Source organism: Oncorhynchus nerka, linkage group LG8 (assembly GCF_034236695.1).
Source record: "Oncorhynchus nerka isolate Pitt River linkage group LG8, Oner_Uvic_2.0, whole genome shotgun sequence".
Lineage (NCBI taxonomy): Eukaryota > Metazoa > Chordata > Actinopteri > Salmoniformes > Salmonidae > Oncorhynchus > Oncorhynchus nerka.
Genome location: NC_088403.1, coordinates 69,789,254 through 69,802,781, shown reverse-complemented (window position 1 = coordinate 69,802,781; position 13,528 = coordinate 69,789,254). Strand labels below are relative to the sequence as shown.

Genomic DNA, 13,528 nt, shown 5'->3' with positions numbered 1-13,528 from the left:
TCAACCGTGGTTAGACCACACTATTCAACCGTGGTTAGATCACACTATTCAACCGTGGTTAGACCGCACTATTCAACCGTGGTTAGACCACACTATTCAACCGTGGTTAGACCGTGGTTAGATCACACTATTCAACCGTGGTTAGACCGTGGTTAGACCACACTATTCAACCGTGGTTAGATCATGGTTAGATCACACTATTCAACCGTGGTTAGACCACACTATTCAACCGTGGTTAGATCACACTATTCAACCGTGGTTAGACCACACTATTCAACCGTGGTTAGACCGTGGTTAGACCACACTATTCAACCGTGGTTAGATCACACTATTCAACCGTGGTTAGATCACACTATTCAACCGTGGTTAGATCACACTATTCAACCGTGGTTAGACCACACTATTCAACCGTGGTTAGACCGTGGTTAGATCACACTATTCAACCGTGGTTAGACCGTGGTTAGACCACACTATTCAACCGTGGTTAGACCACACTATTCAACCGTGGTTAGACCACACTATTCAACCGTGGTTAGACCGTGGTTAGATCACACTATTCAACCGTGGTTAGATCACACTATTCAACCGTGGTTAGACCACACTATTCAACCGTGGTTAGACCACACTATTCAACCGTGGTTAGACCGTGGTTAGATCACACTATTCAACCGTGGTTAGACCACACTATTCAACCGTGGTTAGATCACACTATTCAACCGTGGTTAGACCACACTATTCAACCGTGGTTAGACCGTGGTTAGATCACACTATTCAACCGTGGTTAGACCGTGGTTAGACCACACTATTCAACCGTGGTTAGACCACACTATTCAACCGTGGTTAGACCGTGGTTAGATCACACTATTCAACCGTGGTTAGATCACACTATTCAACCGTGGTTAGACCACACTATTCAACCGTGGTTAGACCACACTATTCAACCGTGGTTAGACCGTGGTTAGATCACACTATTCAACCGTGGTTAGACCACACTATTCAACCGTGGTTAGATCACACTATTCAACCGTGGTTAGACCACACTATTCAACCGTGGTTAGACCGTGGTTAGATCACACTATTCAACCGTGGTTAGACCGTGGTTAGATCACACTATTCAACCGTGGTTAGACCACACTATTCAACCGTGGTTAGATCACACTATTCAACCGTGGTTAGACCACACGGTACACTATTCAACCGTGGTTAGACCACACTATTCAACCGTGGTTAGACCGTGGTTAGATCACACTATTCAACCGTGGTTAGATCACACTATTCAACCGTGGTTAGACCGTGGTTAGACCACACTATTCAACCGTGGTTAGACCGTGGTTAGATCACACTATTCAACCGTGGTTAGACCACACTATTCAACCGTGGTTAGACCACACTATTCAACCGTGGTTAGATCACACTATTCAACCGTGGTTAGATCACACTATTCAACCGTGGTTAGACCGTGGTTAGACCACACTATTCAACCGTGGTTGGATCACTGACTGTAAAGTCTCCAAGTTGGGTATGGTTTTGGAGGTATAAGAGCTCTGTCTGTCTGAGTGAGGAGGGGAAGAAGTGCCAATGTGGTCATGTTGAGATTAAGTTGTGGTCACATTGGAGTGAGGTTGTGGTCACATTGGAGTGAGGTTGTGGTCACATTTGAGTGAGGTTGTGGTCACATTTGGAGTGAGGTTGTGGTCACATTTGGAGTGAGGTTGTGGTCACATTTGGAGTGAGGTTGTGGTCTGACATCTAGAAGAACCATCTAAAAGCTTCTCCACTGGGCACCGAGGGAGGACTCTGAGGAGAGAAGGAAACACACTGTTAAGAATACTGACCAGTGGGAATAGAGACTGGACTGTTAGAATACGGACCAGTGGGAATAGAGACTGGACTGATAGAATACTGACCAGTGGGAATAGAGACTGGACTGTTAGAATACGGACCAGTGGGAATAGAGACTGGACTGTTAGAATACTGACCAGTGGGAATAGAGACTGGACTGTTAGAATACTGACCAGTGGGAATAGAGACTGGACTGGACTGTTAAGAATACTGACCAGTGGGAATAGAGACTGGACTGTTAGAATACGGACCAGTGGGAATAGAGACTGGACTGTTAGAATACGGACCAGTGGGAATAGAGACTGGACTGTTAGAATACTGACCAGTGGGAATAGAGACTGAACTGTTAGAATACTGACCAGTGGGAATAGAGACTGGACTGTTAGAATACTGACCAGTGGGAATAGAGACTGGACTGGACTGTTAAGAATACTGACCAGTGGGAATAGAGACTGGACTGTTAGAATACGGACCAGTGGGAATAGAGACTGGACTGATAGAATACTGACCAGTGGGAATAGAGACTGGACTGTTAGAATACGGACCAGTGGGAATAGAGACTGGACTGATAGAATACTGACCAGTGGGAATAGAGACTGGACTGTTAGAATACTGACCAGTGGGAATAGAGACTGGACTGTTAGAATACTGTTAGAATACTGACCAGTGGGAATAGAGACTGGACTGGACTGTTAGAATACTGACCAGTGGGAATAGAGACTGGACTGGACTGTTAGAATACTGACCAGTGGGAATAGAGACTGGACTGGACTGTTAGAATACTGACCAGTGGGAATAGAGACTGGACTGGACTGTTAGAATACTGACCAGTGGGAATAGAGACTGGACTGTTAGAATACTGACCAGTGGGAATAGAGACTGGACTGTTAGAATACTGACCAGTGGGAATAGAGACTGGACTGTTAGAATACTGACCAGTGGGAATAGAGACTGGACTGTTAGAATACTGACCAGTGGGAATAGAGACTGAACTGTTAGAATACTGACCAGTGGGAATAGAGACTGGACTGTTAGAATACTGACCAGTGGGAATAGAGACTGGACTGGACTGTTAAGAATACTGACCAGTGGGAATAGAGACTGGACTGTTAGAATACTGACCAGTGGGAATAGAGACTGGACTGTTAGAATACTGACCAGTGGGAATAGAGACTGGACTGTTAGAATACTGACCAGTGGGAATAGAGACTGGACTGATAGAATACTGACCAGTGGGAATAGAGACTGGACTGTTAGAATACTGACCAGTGGGAATAGAGACTGGACTGATAGAATACTGACCAGTGGGAATAGAGACTGGACTGTTAGAATACTGACCAGTGGGAATAGAGACTGGACTAATAGAATACTGACCAGTGGGAATAGAGACTGGACTGTTAGAATACTGACCAGTGGGAATAGAGACTGGACTGTTAGAATACTGACCAGTGGGAATAGAGACTGGACTGGACTGTTAGAATACTGACCAGTGGGAATAGAGACTGGACTGTTAGAATACTGACCAGTGGGAATAGAGACTGGACTGATAGAATACTGACCAGTGGGAATAGAGACTGGACTGTTAGAATACTGACCAGTGGGAATAGAGACTGGACTGTTAGAATACGGACCAGTGGGAATAGAGACTGGACTGTTAGAATACGGACCAGTGGGAATAGAGACTGGTAAGAGACATGAGGCTTGGGAGGGGCTGTAGCAGGGAACACGATTGCATGTGACAGTACTGATAAGGGGAGAAACTGTTGAAGGCTCATATCACTTAGTTCCCTGCTAAACAATAATTATGCCATGCTTAGCGATAAGGAGGAGACTCCACCCAAAGTGGGGTATGAATACCACCTCGGGGGAAGCTGTGTCTGAGGTACAGCTGTATCGACCCTCTGGGAATAATTTGACTTGGTCTCTCTAGTGTCCGTGAGTTATTTACTTACTGAAAATTAGAACCTAACAGTTATAACATGTACAGAAAAGACAGGAATGCCAAAGGTGGAGGTGCTGCTGTTTATATTCAGAACCACATTCCTGTAAAGATTAGGGAGGATCTCATGTTAAATACTGTTGAAGTAATATGGCTACAGGTTCATCTGCCTCACCTAAAGCCCATTCTGGTGGGAAGCTGCTATAGACCAGTCAGTATCTGGGTAATGTTAAATACTGTTGTAGTAATATGGCTACAGGTTCATCTGCCTCACCTAAAGCCCATTCTGGTGGGAAGCTGCTGTAGACAGTCAGTATCTGGATAATGTTAAATACTGTTGTAGTAATATGGCTACAGGTTCATCTGCCTCACCTAAAGCCCATTCTGGTGGGAAGCTGCTATAGACCAGTCAGGATCTGGATAATGTTAAATACTGTTGTAGTAATATGGCTACAGGTTCATCTGTCTCACCTAAAGCCCATTCTGGAGGGAAGCTGCTATAGACCACCAAGTGTTAACAGTCAGTATCTGGATAATGTTAAATACTGTTGAAGTAATATGGCTACAGGTTCATCTGCCTCACCTAAAGCCCATTCTGGTGGGAAGCTGCTATAGACCAGTCAGTATCTGGGTAATGTTAAATACTGTTGTAGTAATATGGCTACAGGTTCATCTGCCTCACCTAAAGCCCATTCTGGTGGGAAGCTGCTATAGACCACCAAGTGTTAACAGTCAGTATCTGGATAATGTTAAATACTGTTGAAGTAATATGGCTACAGGTTCACCTGCCTCCCCTAAAGCCCATTCTGGTGGGAAGCTGCTATAGACAGTCAGTATCTGGGTAATGTTAAATACTGTTGAAGTCATATGGCTACAGGTTCATCTGCCTCACCTAAAGCCCATTCTGGTGGGAAGCTGCTATAGACCACCAAGTGTTAACAGTCAGTATCTGGATAATGTTAAATACTGTTGAAGTAATATGGCTACAGGTTCATCTGCCTCCCCTAAAGCCCATTCTGGTGGGAAGCTGCTATAGACCACCGAGTGTTAACAGTCAGTATCTGGATAACGTGTGAAACGCTTGATAATCTATGTGATATCAACAGAGGTATATTTTCTGGGTGATTTTCAATATTGACTGGCTTTAATCAAGCTTCCCACTCAAGACAAAGCTTCAAACTGTAACCAGTGCCTGCAACCTGGTTCAGGTTATCAGTCAACCCACCAGGGTAGTTAGAAACAGAACAGGAAGGAAATCATCAACATGTATTGATCACATCTTTACTAATGCTGCAGAAATTGGTTTTCAAGCTGTATCCAGATCCATCGGATGTAGTATCCATATCTAGGAAAACCAAAAGGCTGGGCCTAATATAGTGTATAAGAGGTCAGGCTGGGCCTAATATAGTGTATAAGAGGTCAGGCTGGGCCTAATATAGTGTATAAGAGGTCAGGCTGGGCCTAATATAGTGTATAAGAGGTCAGGCTGGGCCTAATATAGTGTATAAGAGGTCAGACTGGGCCTAATATAGTGTATAAGAGGTCAGGCTGGGCCTAATATAGTGTATAAGAGGTCAGGCTGGGCCTAATATAGTGTATGAGAGGTCAGACTGGGCCTAATATAGTGTATAAGAGGTCAGGCTGGGCCTAATATAGTGTATAAGAGATCAGGCTGGGCCTAATATAGTGTATAAGAGGTCAGGCTGGGCCTAATATAGTGTATAAGAGGTCAGGCTGGGCCTAATATAGTGTATAAGAGGTCAGGCTGGTCCTAATATAGTGTATAAGAGGTCAGGCTGGGCCTAATATAGTGTATAAGAGGCCAGACTGGGCCTAATATAGTGTATAAGAGGTCAGGCTGGGCCTAATATAGTGTATAAGAGGTCAGGCTGGGCCTAATATAGTGTATAAGAGGTCAGACTGGGCCTAATATAGTGTATAAGAGGTCAGGCTGGGCCTAATATAGTGTATAAGAGGTCAGACTGGGCCTAATATAGTGTATAAGAGGTAAGGCTGGGCCTAATATAGTGTATAAGAGGTCAGACTGGGCCTAATATAGTGTATAAGAGGTCAGGCTGGGCCTAATATAGTGTATAAGAGGTCAGGCTGGGCCTAATATAGTGTATAAGAGGTCAGACTGGGCCTAATATAGTGTATAAGAGGTAAGGCTGGGCCTAATATAGTGTATAAGAGGTCAGGCTGGGCCTAATATAGTGTATAAGAGGTCAGGCTGGGCCTAATATAGTGTGGGCCTAATATAGTGTATAAGAGGTCAGACTGGGCCTAATATAGTGTATAAGAGGTCAGGCTGGGCCTAATATAGTGTATAAGAGGTCAGACTGGGCCTAATATAGTGTATAAGAGGTAAGGCTGGGCCTAATATAGTGTATAAGAGGTCAGACTGGGCCTAATATAGTGTATAAGAGGTCAGGCTGGGCCTAATATAGTGTATAAGAGGTCAGGCTGGGCCTAATATAGTGTATAAGAGGTCAGGCTGGGCCTAATATAGTGTATAAGAGGTCAGACTGGGCTAATATAGTGTATAAGAGGTAAGGCTGGGCCTAATATAGTGTATAAGAGGTCAGGCTGGGCCTAATATAGTGTATAAGAGGTCAGGCTGGGCCTAATATAGTGTATAAGAGGTCAGACTGGGCCTAATATAGTGTATAAGAGGTAAGGCTGGGCCTAATATAGTGTATAAGAGGTCAGACTGGGCCTAATATAGTGTATAAGAGGTCAGGCTGGGCCTAATATAGTGTATAAGAGGTCAGGCTGGGCCTAATATAGTGTATAAGAGGTCAGGCTGGGCCTAATATAGTGTATAAGAGGTCAGGCTGGGTCTAATATAGTGTATAAGAGGTCAGGCTGGGCCTAATATAGTGTATAAGAGGTCAGACTGGGCCTAATATAGTGTATAAGAGGTCAGGCTGGGCCTAATATAGTGTATAAGAGGTCAGGCTGGGCCTAATATAGTGTATGAGAGGCCAGGCTGGGCCTAATATAGTGTATGAGAGGTCAGACTGGGCCTAATATAGTGTATAAGAGGTCAGGCTGGGCCTAATATAGTGTATAAGAGGTCAGGCTGGGCCTAATATAGTGTATAAGAGGTCAGGCTGGGCCTAATATAGTGTGGGCCTAATATAGTGTATAAGAGGTCAGGCTGGGCCTAATATAGTGTATAAGAGGTCAGACTGGGCCTAATATAGTGTATAAGAGGTAAGGCTGGGCCTAATATAGTGTATGAGAGGTCAGACTGGGCCTAATATAGTGTATAAGAGGTCAGGCTGGGCCTAATATAGTGTATAAGAGGTCAGGCTGGGCCTAATATAGTGTATAAGAGGTCAGGCTCGGCCTAATATAGTGTATAAGAGGTCAGGCTGGGTCTAATATAGTGTATAAGAGGTCAGGCTGGGCCTAATATAGTGTATAAGAGGCCAGACTGGGCCTAATATAGTGTATAAGAGGTCAGGCTGGGCCTAATATAGTGTATAAGAGGTCAGGCTGGGCCTAATATAGTGTATAAGAGGTCAGACTGGGCCTAATATAGTGTATAAGAGGTCAGGCTGGGCCTAATATAGTGTATAAGAGGTCAGACTGGGCCTAATATAGTGTATAAGAGGTCAGGCTGGGCCTAATATAGTGTATAAGAGGTCAGACTGGGCCTAATATAGTATATAAGAGGTCAGGCTGGGCCTAATATAGTGTATAAGAGGTCAGGCTGGGCCTAATATAGTGTATAAGAGGTCAGGCTGGGCCTAATATAGTGTGGGCCTAATATAGTGTATAAGAGGTCAGACTGGGCCTAATATAGTGTATAAGAGGTCAGGCTGGGCCTAATATAGTGTATAAGAGGTCAGACTGGGCCTAATATAGTGTATAAGAGGTAAGGCTGGGCCTAATATAGTGTATAAGAGGTCAGACTGGGCCTAATATAGTGTATAAGAGGTCAGGCTGGGCCTAATATAGTGTATAAGAGGTCAGGCTGGGCCTAATATAGTGTATAAGAGGTCAGGCTGGGCCTAATATAGTGTATAAGAGGTCAGACTGGGCCTAATATAGTGTATAAGAGGTCAGGCTGGGCCTAATATAGTGTATAAGAGGTCAGGCTGGGCCTAATATAGTGTATAAGAGGTCAGGCTGGGCCTAATATAGTGTGGGCCTAATATAGTGTATAAGAGGTCAGACTGGGCCTAATATAGTGTATAAGAGGTCAGGCTGGGCCTAATATAGTGTATAAGAGGTCAGGCTGGGCCTAATATAGTGTATAAGAGGTCAGACTGGGCCTAATATAGTGTATAAGAGGTAAGGCTGGGCCTAATATAGTGTATAAGAGGTCAGACTGGGCCTAATATAGTGTATAAGAGGTCAGGCTGGGCCTAATATAGTGTATAAGAGGTCAGGCTGGGCCTAATATAGTGTATAAGAGGTCAGGCTGGGCCTAATATAGTGTATAAGAGGTCAGGCTGGGTCTAATATAGTGTATAAGAGGTCAGGCTGGGCCTAATATAGTGTATAAGAGGTCAGGCTGGGCCTAATATAGTGTATAAGAGGTCAGGCTGGGCCTAATATAGTGTGGGCCTAATATAGTGTATAAGAGGTCAGGCTGGGCCTAATATAGTGTATAAGAGGTCAGACTGGGCCTAATATAGTGTATAAGAGGTCAGGCTGGGCCTAATATAGTGTATGAGAGGTCAGACTGGGCCTAATATAGTGTATAAGAGGTCAGGCTGGGCCTAATATAGTGTATAAGAGGTCAGGCTGGGCCTAATATAGTGTATAAGAGGTCAGGCTGGGCCTAATATAGTGTATAAGAGGTCAGGCTGGGTCTAATATAGTGTATAAGAGGTCAGGCTGGGCCTAATATAGTGTATAAGAGGTCAGACTGGGCCTAATATAGTGTATAAGAGGTCAGGCTGGGCCTAATATAGTGTATAAGAGGTCAGGCTGGGCCTAATATAGTGTATGAGAGGTCAGGCTGGGCCTAATAATATAGTGTATGAGAGGTCAGACTGGGCCTAATATAGTGTATAAGAGGTCAGGCTGGGCCTAATATAGTGTATAAGAGGTCAGGCTGGGCCTAATATAGTGTATAAGAGGTCAGGCTGGGCCTAATATAGTGTGGGCCTAATATAGTGTATAAGAGGTCAGGCTGGGCCTAATATAGTGTGGGCCTAATATAGTGTATAAGAGGTCAGGCTGGGCCTAATATAGTGTATAAGAGGTCAGACTGGGCCTAATATAGTGTATAAGAGGTCAGGCTGGGCCTAATATAGTGTATGAGAGGTCAGACTGGGCCTAATATAGTGTATGAGAGGTCAGGCTGGGCCTAATATAGTGTATAAGAGGTCAGACTGGGCCTAATATAGTGTATAAGAGGTAAGGCTGGGTCTAATATAGTGTATAAGAGGTCAGGCTGGGCCTAATATAGTGTATAAGAGGTCAGGCTGGGCCTAATATAGTGTATAAGAGGTCAGGCTGGGCCTAATATAGTGTATAAGAGGTCAGGCTGGGCCTAATATAGTGTATAAGAGGTCAGGCTGGTCCTAATATAGTGTATAAGAGGTCAGGCTGGGCCTAATATAGTGTATAAGAGGCCAGACTGGGTATAAGTATAAGAGGTCAGGCTGGGCCTAATATAGTGTATAAGAGGTCAGGCTGGGCCTAATATAGTGTATAAGAGGTCAGGCTGGGCCTAATATAGTGTATAAGAGGTCAGGCTGGGCCTAATATAGTGTATAAGAGGTCAGACTGGGCCTAATATAGTGTATAAGAGGTAAGGCTGGGCCTAATATAGTGTATAAGAGGTCAGACTGGGCCTAATATAGTGTATAAGAGGTCAGGCTGGGCCTAATATAGTGTATAAGAGGTCAGGCTGGGCCTAATATAGTGTATAAGAGGTCAGGCTGGGCCTAATATAGTGTATAAGAGGTCAGACTGGGCCTAATATAGTGTATAAGAGGTAAGGCTGGGCATAATATAGTGTATAAGAGGTCAGACTGGGCCTAATATAGTGTATAAGAGGTCAGGCTGGGCCTAATATAGTGTATAAGAGGTCAGGCTGGGCCTAATATAGTGTATAAGAGGTCAGGCTCGGCCTAATATAGTGTATAAGAGGTCAGGCTGGGTCTAATATAGTGTATAAGAGGTCAGGCTGGGCCTAATATAGTGTATAAGAGGTCAGACTGGGCCTAATATAGTGTATGTCAGGCCTAATATAGTGTATAAGAGGTCAGGCTGGGCCTAATATAGTGTATGAGAGGCCAGGCTGGGCCTAATATAGTGTATGAGAGGTCAGACTGGGCCTAATATAGTGTATAAGAGGTCAGGCTGGGCCTAATATAGTGTATAAGAGGTCAGGCTGGGCCTAATATAGTGTATAAGAGGTCAGGCTGGGCCTAATATAGTGTGGGCCTAATATAGTGTATAAGAGGTCAGGCTGGGCCTAATATAGTGTGGGCCTAATATAGTGTATAAGAGGTCAGGCTGGGCCTAATATAGTGTATATAAGAGGTCAGACTGGGCCTAATATAGTGTATAAGAGGTCAGGCTGGGCCTAATATAGTGTATGAGAGGTCAGACTGGGCCTAATATAGTGTATGAGAGGTCAGGCTGGGCCTAATATAGTGTATAAGAGGTCAGACTGGGCCTAATATAGTGTATAAGAGGTAAGGCTGGGTCTAATATAGTGTATAAGAGGTCAGGCTGGGCCTAATATAGTGTATAAGAGGTCAGGCTGGGCCTAATATAGTGTATAAGAGGTCAGGCTGGGCCTAATATAGTGTATAAGAGGTCAGGCTGGGCCTAATATAGTGTATAAGAGGTCAGGCTGGGTCTAATATAGTGTATAAGAGGTCAGGCTGGGCCTAATATAGTGTATAAGAGGTCAGGCTGGGCCTAATATAGTGTATAAGAGGTCAGGCTGGGTAATATAGGTGTGGGCCTAATATAGTGTATAAGAGGTCAGGCTGGGCCTAATATAGTGTATAAGAGGTCAGGCTGGGCCTAATATAGTGTATAAGAGGTCAGACTGGGCCAGGCTGGGCCTAATATAGTGTATGAGAGGTCAGACTGGGCCTAATATAGTGTATAAGAGGTCAGGCTGGGCTGGGCCTAATATAGTGTATAAGAGGTCAGGCTGGGCCTAATATAGTGTATAAGAGGTCAGGCTGGGCCTAATATAGTGTATAAGAGGTCAGACTGGGCCTAATATAGTGTATAAGAGGTCAGGCTGGGCCTAATATAGTGTATAAGAGGTCAGGCTGGGCCTAATATAGTGTGGGCCTAATATAGTGTATAAGAGGTCAGGCTGGGCCTAATATAGTGTGGGCCTAATATAGTGTATAAGAGGTCAGGCTGGGCCTAATATAGTGTATAAGAGGTCAGACTGGGCCTAATATAGTGTATAAGAGGTCAGGCTGGGCCTAATATAGTGTATGAGAGGTCAGACTGGGCCTAATATAGTGTATGAGAGGTCAGGCTGGGCCTAATATAGTGTATAAGAGGTCAGACTGGGCCTAATATAGTGTATAAGAGGTAAGGCTGGGTCTAATATAGTGTATATAAGAGGTCAGGCTGGGCCTAATATAGTGTATAAGAGGTCAGGCTGGGCCTAATATAGTGTATAAGAGGTCAGGCTGGGCCTAATATAGTGTATAAGAGGTCAGGCTGGGCCTAATATAGTGTATAAGAGGTCAGGCTGGCCTAATATAGTGTATAAGAGGTCAGGCTGGGCCTAATATAGTGTATAAGAGGTCAGACTGGGCCTAATATAGTGTATAAGAGGTCAGGCTGGGCCTAATATAGTGTATAGAGGTCAGGCTGGGCCTAATATAGTGTATAAGAGGTCAGGCTGGGCCTAATATAGTGTATAAGAGGTCAGGCTGGGCCTAATATAGTGTATAAGAGGTCAGACTGGGCCTAATATAGTGTATAAGAGGTCAGGCTGGGCCTAATATAGTGTATAAGAGGTCAGACTGGGCCTAATATAGTGTATAAGAGGTCAGGCTGGGCCTAATATAGTGTATAAGAGGTCAGGCTGGGCCTAATATAGTGTATAAGAGGTCAGACTGGGCCTAATATAGTGTATAAGAGGTAAGGCTGGGCCTAATATAGTGTATAAGAGGTCAGGCTGGGCCTAATATAGTGTATAAGAGGTCAGGCTGGGCCTAATATAGTGTGGGCCTAATATAGTGTATAAGAGGTCAGACTGGGCCTAATATAGTGTATAAGAGGTCAGGCTGGGCCTAATATAGTGTATAAGAGGTAAGGCTGGGCATAATATAGTGTATAAGAGGTCAGACTGGGCCTAATATAGTGTATAAGAGGTCAGGCTGGGCCTAATATAGTGTATAAGAGGTCAGGCTGGGCCTAATATAGTGTATAAGAGGTCAGGCTCGGCCTAATATAGTGTATAAGAGGTCAGGCTGGGTCTAATATAGTGTATAAGAGGTCAGGCTGGGCCTAATATAGTGTATAAGAGGTCAGACTGGGCCTAATATAGTGTATAAGAGGTCAGGCTGGGCCTAATATAGTGTATAAGAGGTCAGGCTGGGCCTAATATAGTGTATGAGAGGCCAGGCTGGGCCTAATATAGTGTATGAGAGGTCAGACTGGGCCTAATATAGTGTATAAGAGGTCAGGCTGGGCCTAATATAGTGTATAAGAGGTCAGGCTGGGCCTAATATAGTGTATAAGAGGTCAGGCTGGGCCTAATATAGTGTGGGCCTAATATAGTGTATAAGAGGTCAGGCTGGGCCTAATATAGTGTGGGCCTAATATAGTGTATAAGAGGTCAGGCTGGGCCTAATATAGTGTATAAGAGGTCAGACTGGGCCTAATATAGTGTATAAGAGGTCAGGCTGGGCCTAATATAGTGTATGAGAGGTCAGACTGGGCCTAATATAGTGTATGAGAGGTCAGGCTGGGCCTAATATAGTGTATAAGAGGTCAGACTGGGCCTAATATAGTGTATAAGAGGTAAGGCTGGGTCTAATATAGTGTATAAGAGGTCAGGCTGGGCCTAATATAGTGTATAAGAGGTCAGGCTGGGCCTAATATAGTGTATAAGAGGTCAGGCTGGGCTAATATAGTGTATAAGAGGGGCTGGGCCTAATATAGTGTATAAGAGGTCAGGCTGGGTCTAATATAGTGTATGGTCAGGCTGGGCCTAATATAGTGTATAAGAGGTCAGGCTGGGCCTAATATAGTGTATAAGAGGTCAGGCTGGGCCTAATATAGTGTGGGCCTAATATAGTGTATAAGAGGTCAGGCTGGGCCTAATATAGTGTATAAGAGGTCAGGCTGGGCCTAATATAGTGTATAAGAGGTCAGACTGGGCCTAATATAGTGTATAAGAGGTAAGGCTGGGCCTAATATAGTGTATAAGAGGTCAGACTGGGCCTAATATAGTGTATAAGAGGTCAGGCTGGGCCTAATATAGTGTATAAGAGGTCAGGCTGGGCCTAATATAGTGTATAAGAGGTCAGGCTCGGCCTAATATAGTGTATAAGAGGTCAGGCTGGGTCTAATATAGTGTATAAGAGGTCAGGCTGGGCCTAATATAGTGTATAAGAGGTCAGACTGGGCCTAATATAGTGTATAAGAGGTCAGGCTGGGCCTAATATAGTGTATAAGAGGTCAGGCTGGGCCTAATATAGTGTATAAGAGGTCAGGCTGGGCCTAATATAGTGTATAAGAGGTCAGACTGGGCCTAATATAGTGTATAAGAGGTCAGGCTGGGCCTAAATA

The 13,528-nt window shown here is 44.3% G+C and overlaps 1 protein-coding gene across 1 annotated transcript in view; it reads right to left on the bottom strand.

The window, feature by feature from the left end:
* Positions 1 to 1,501: 1,501 nt before the first annotated feature.
* LOC135572793 (uncharacterized) overlaps positions 1,502 to 13,528 on the bottom strand; it is an 80,191-nt gene continuing 68,164 nt past the window's right edge. The window contains exon 2 of the mRNA XM_065021213.1: positions 1,502 to 1,797. Within this exon, the coding sequence (XP_064877285.1) occupies positions 1,750 to 1,797 (48 nt within the window). The 3' untranslated portion in view covers positions 1,502 to 1,749. The remainder of the gene's footprint in view (positions 1,798 to 13,528) is intronic.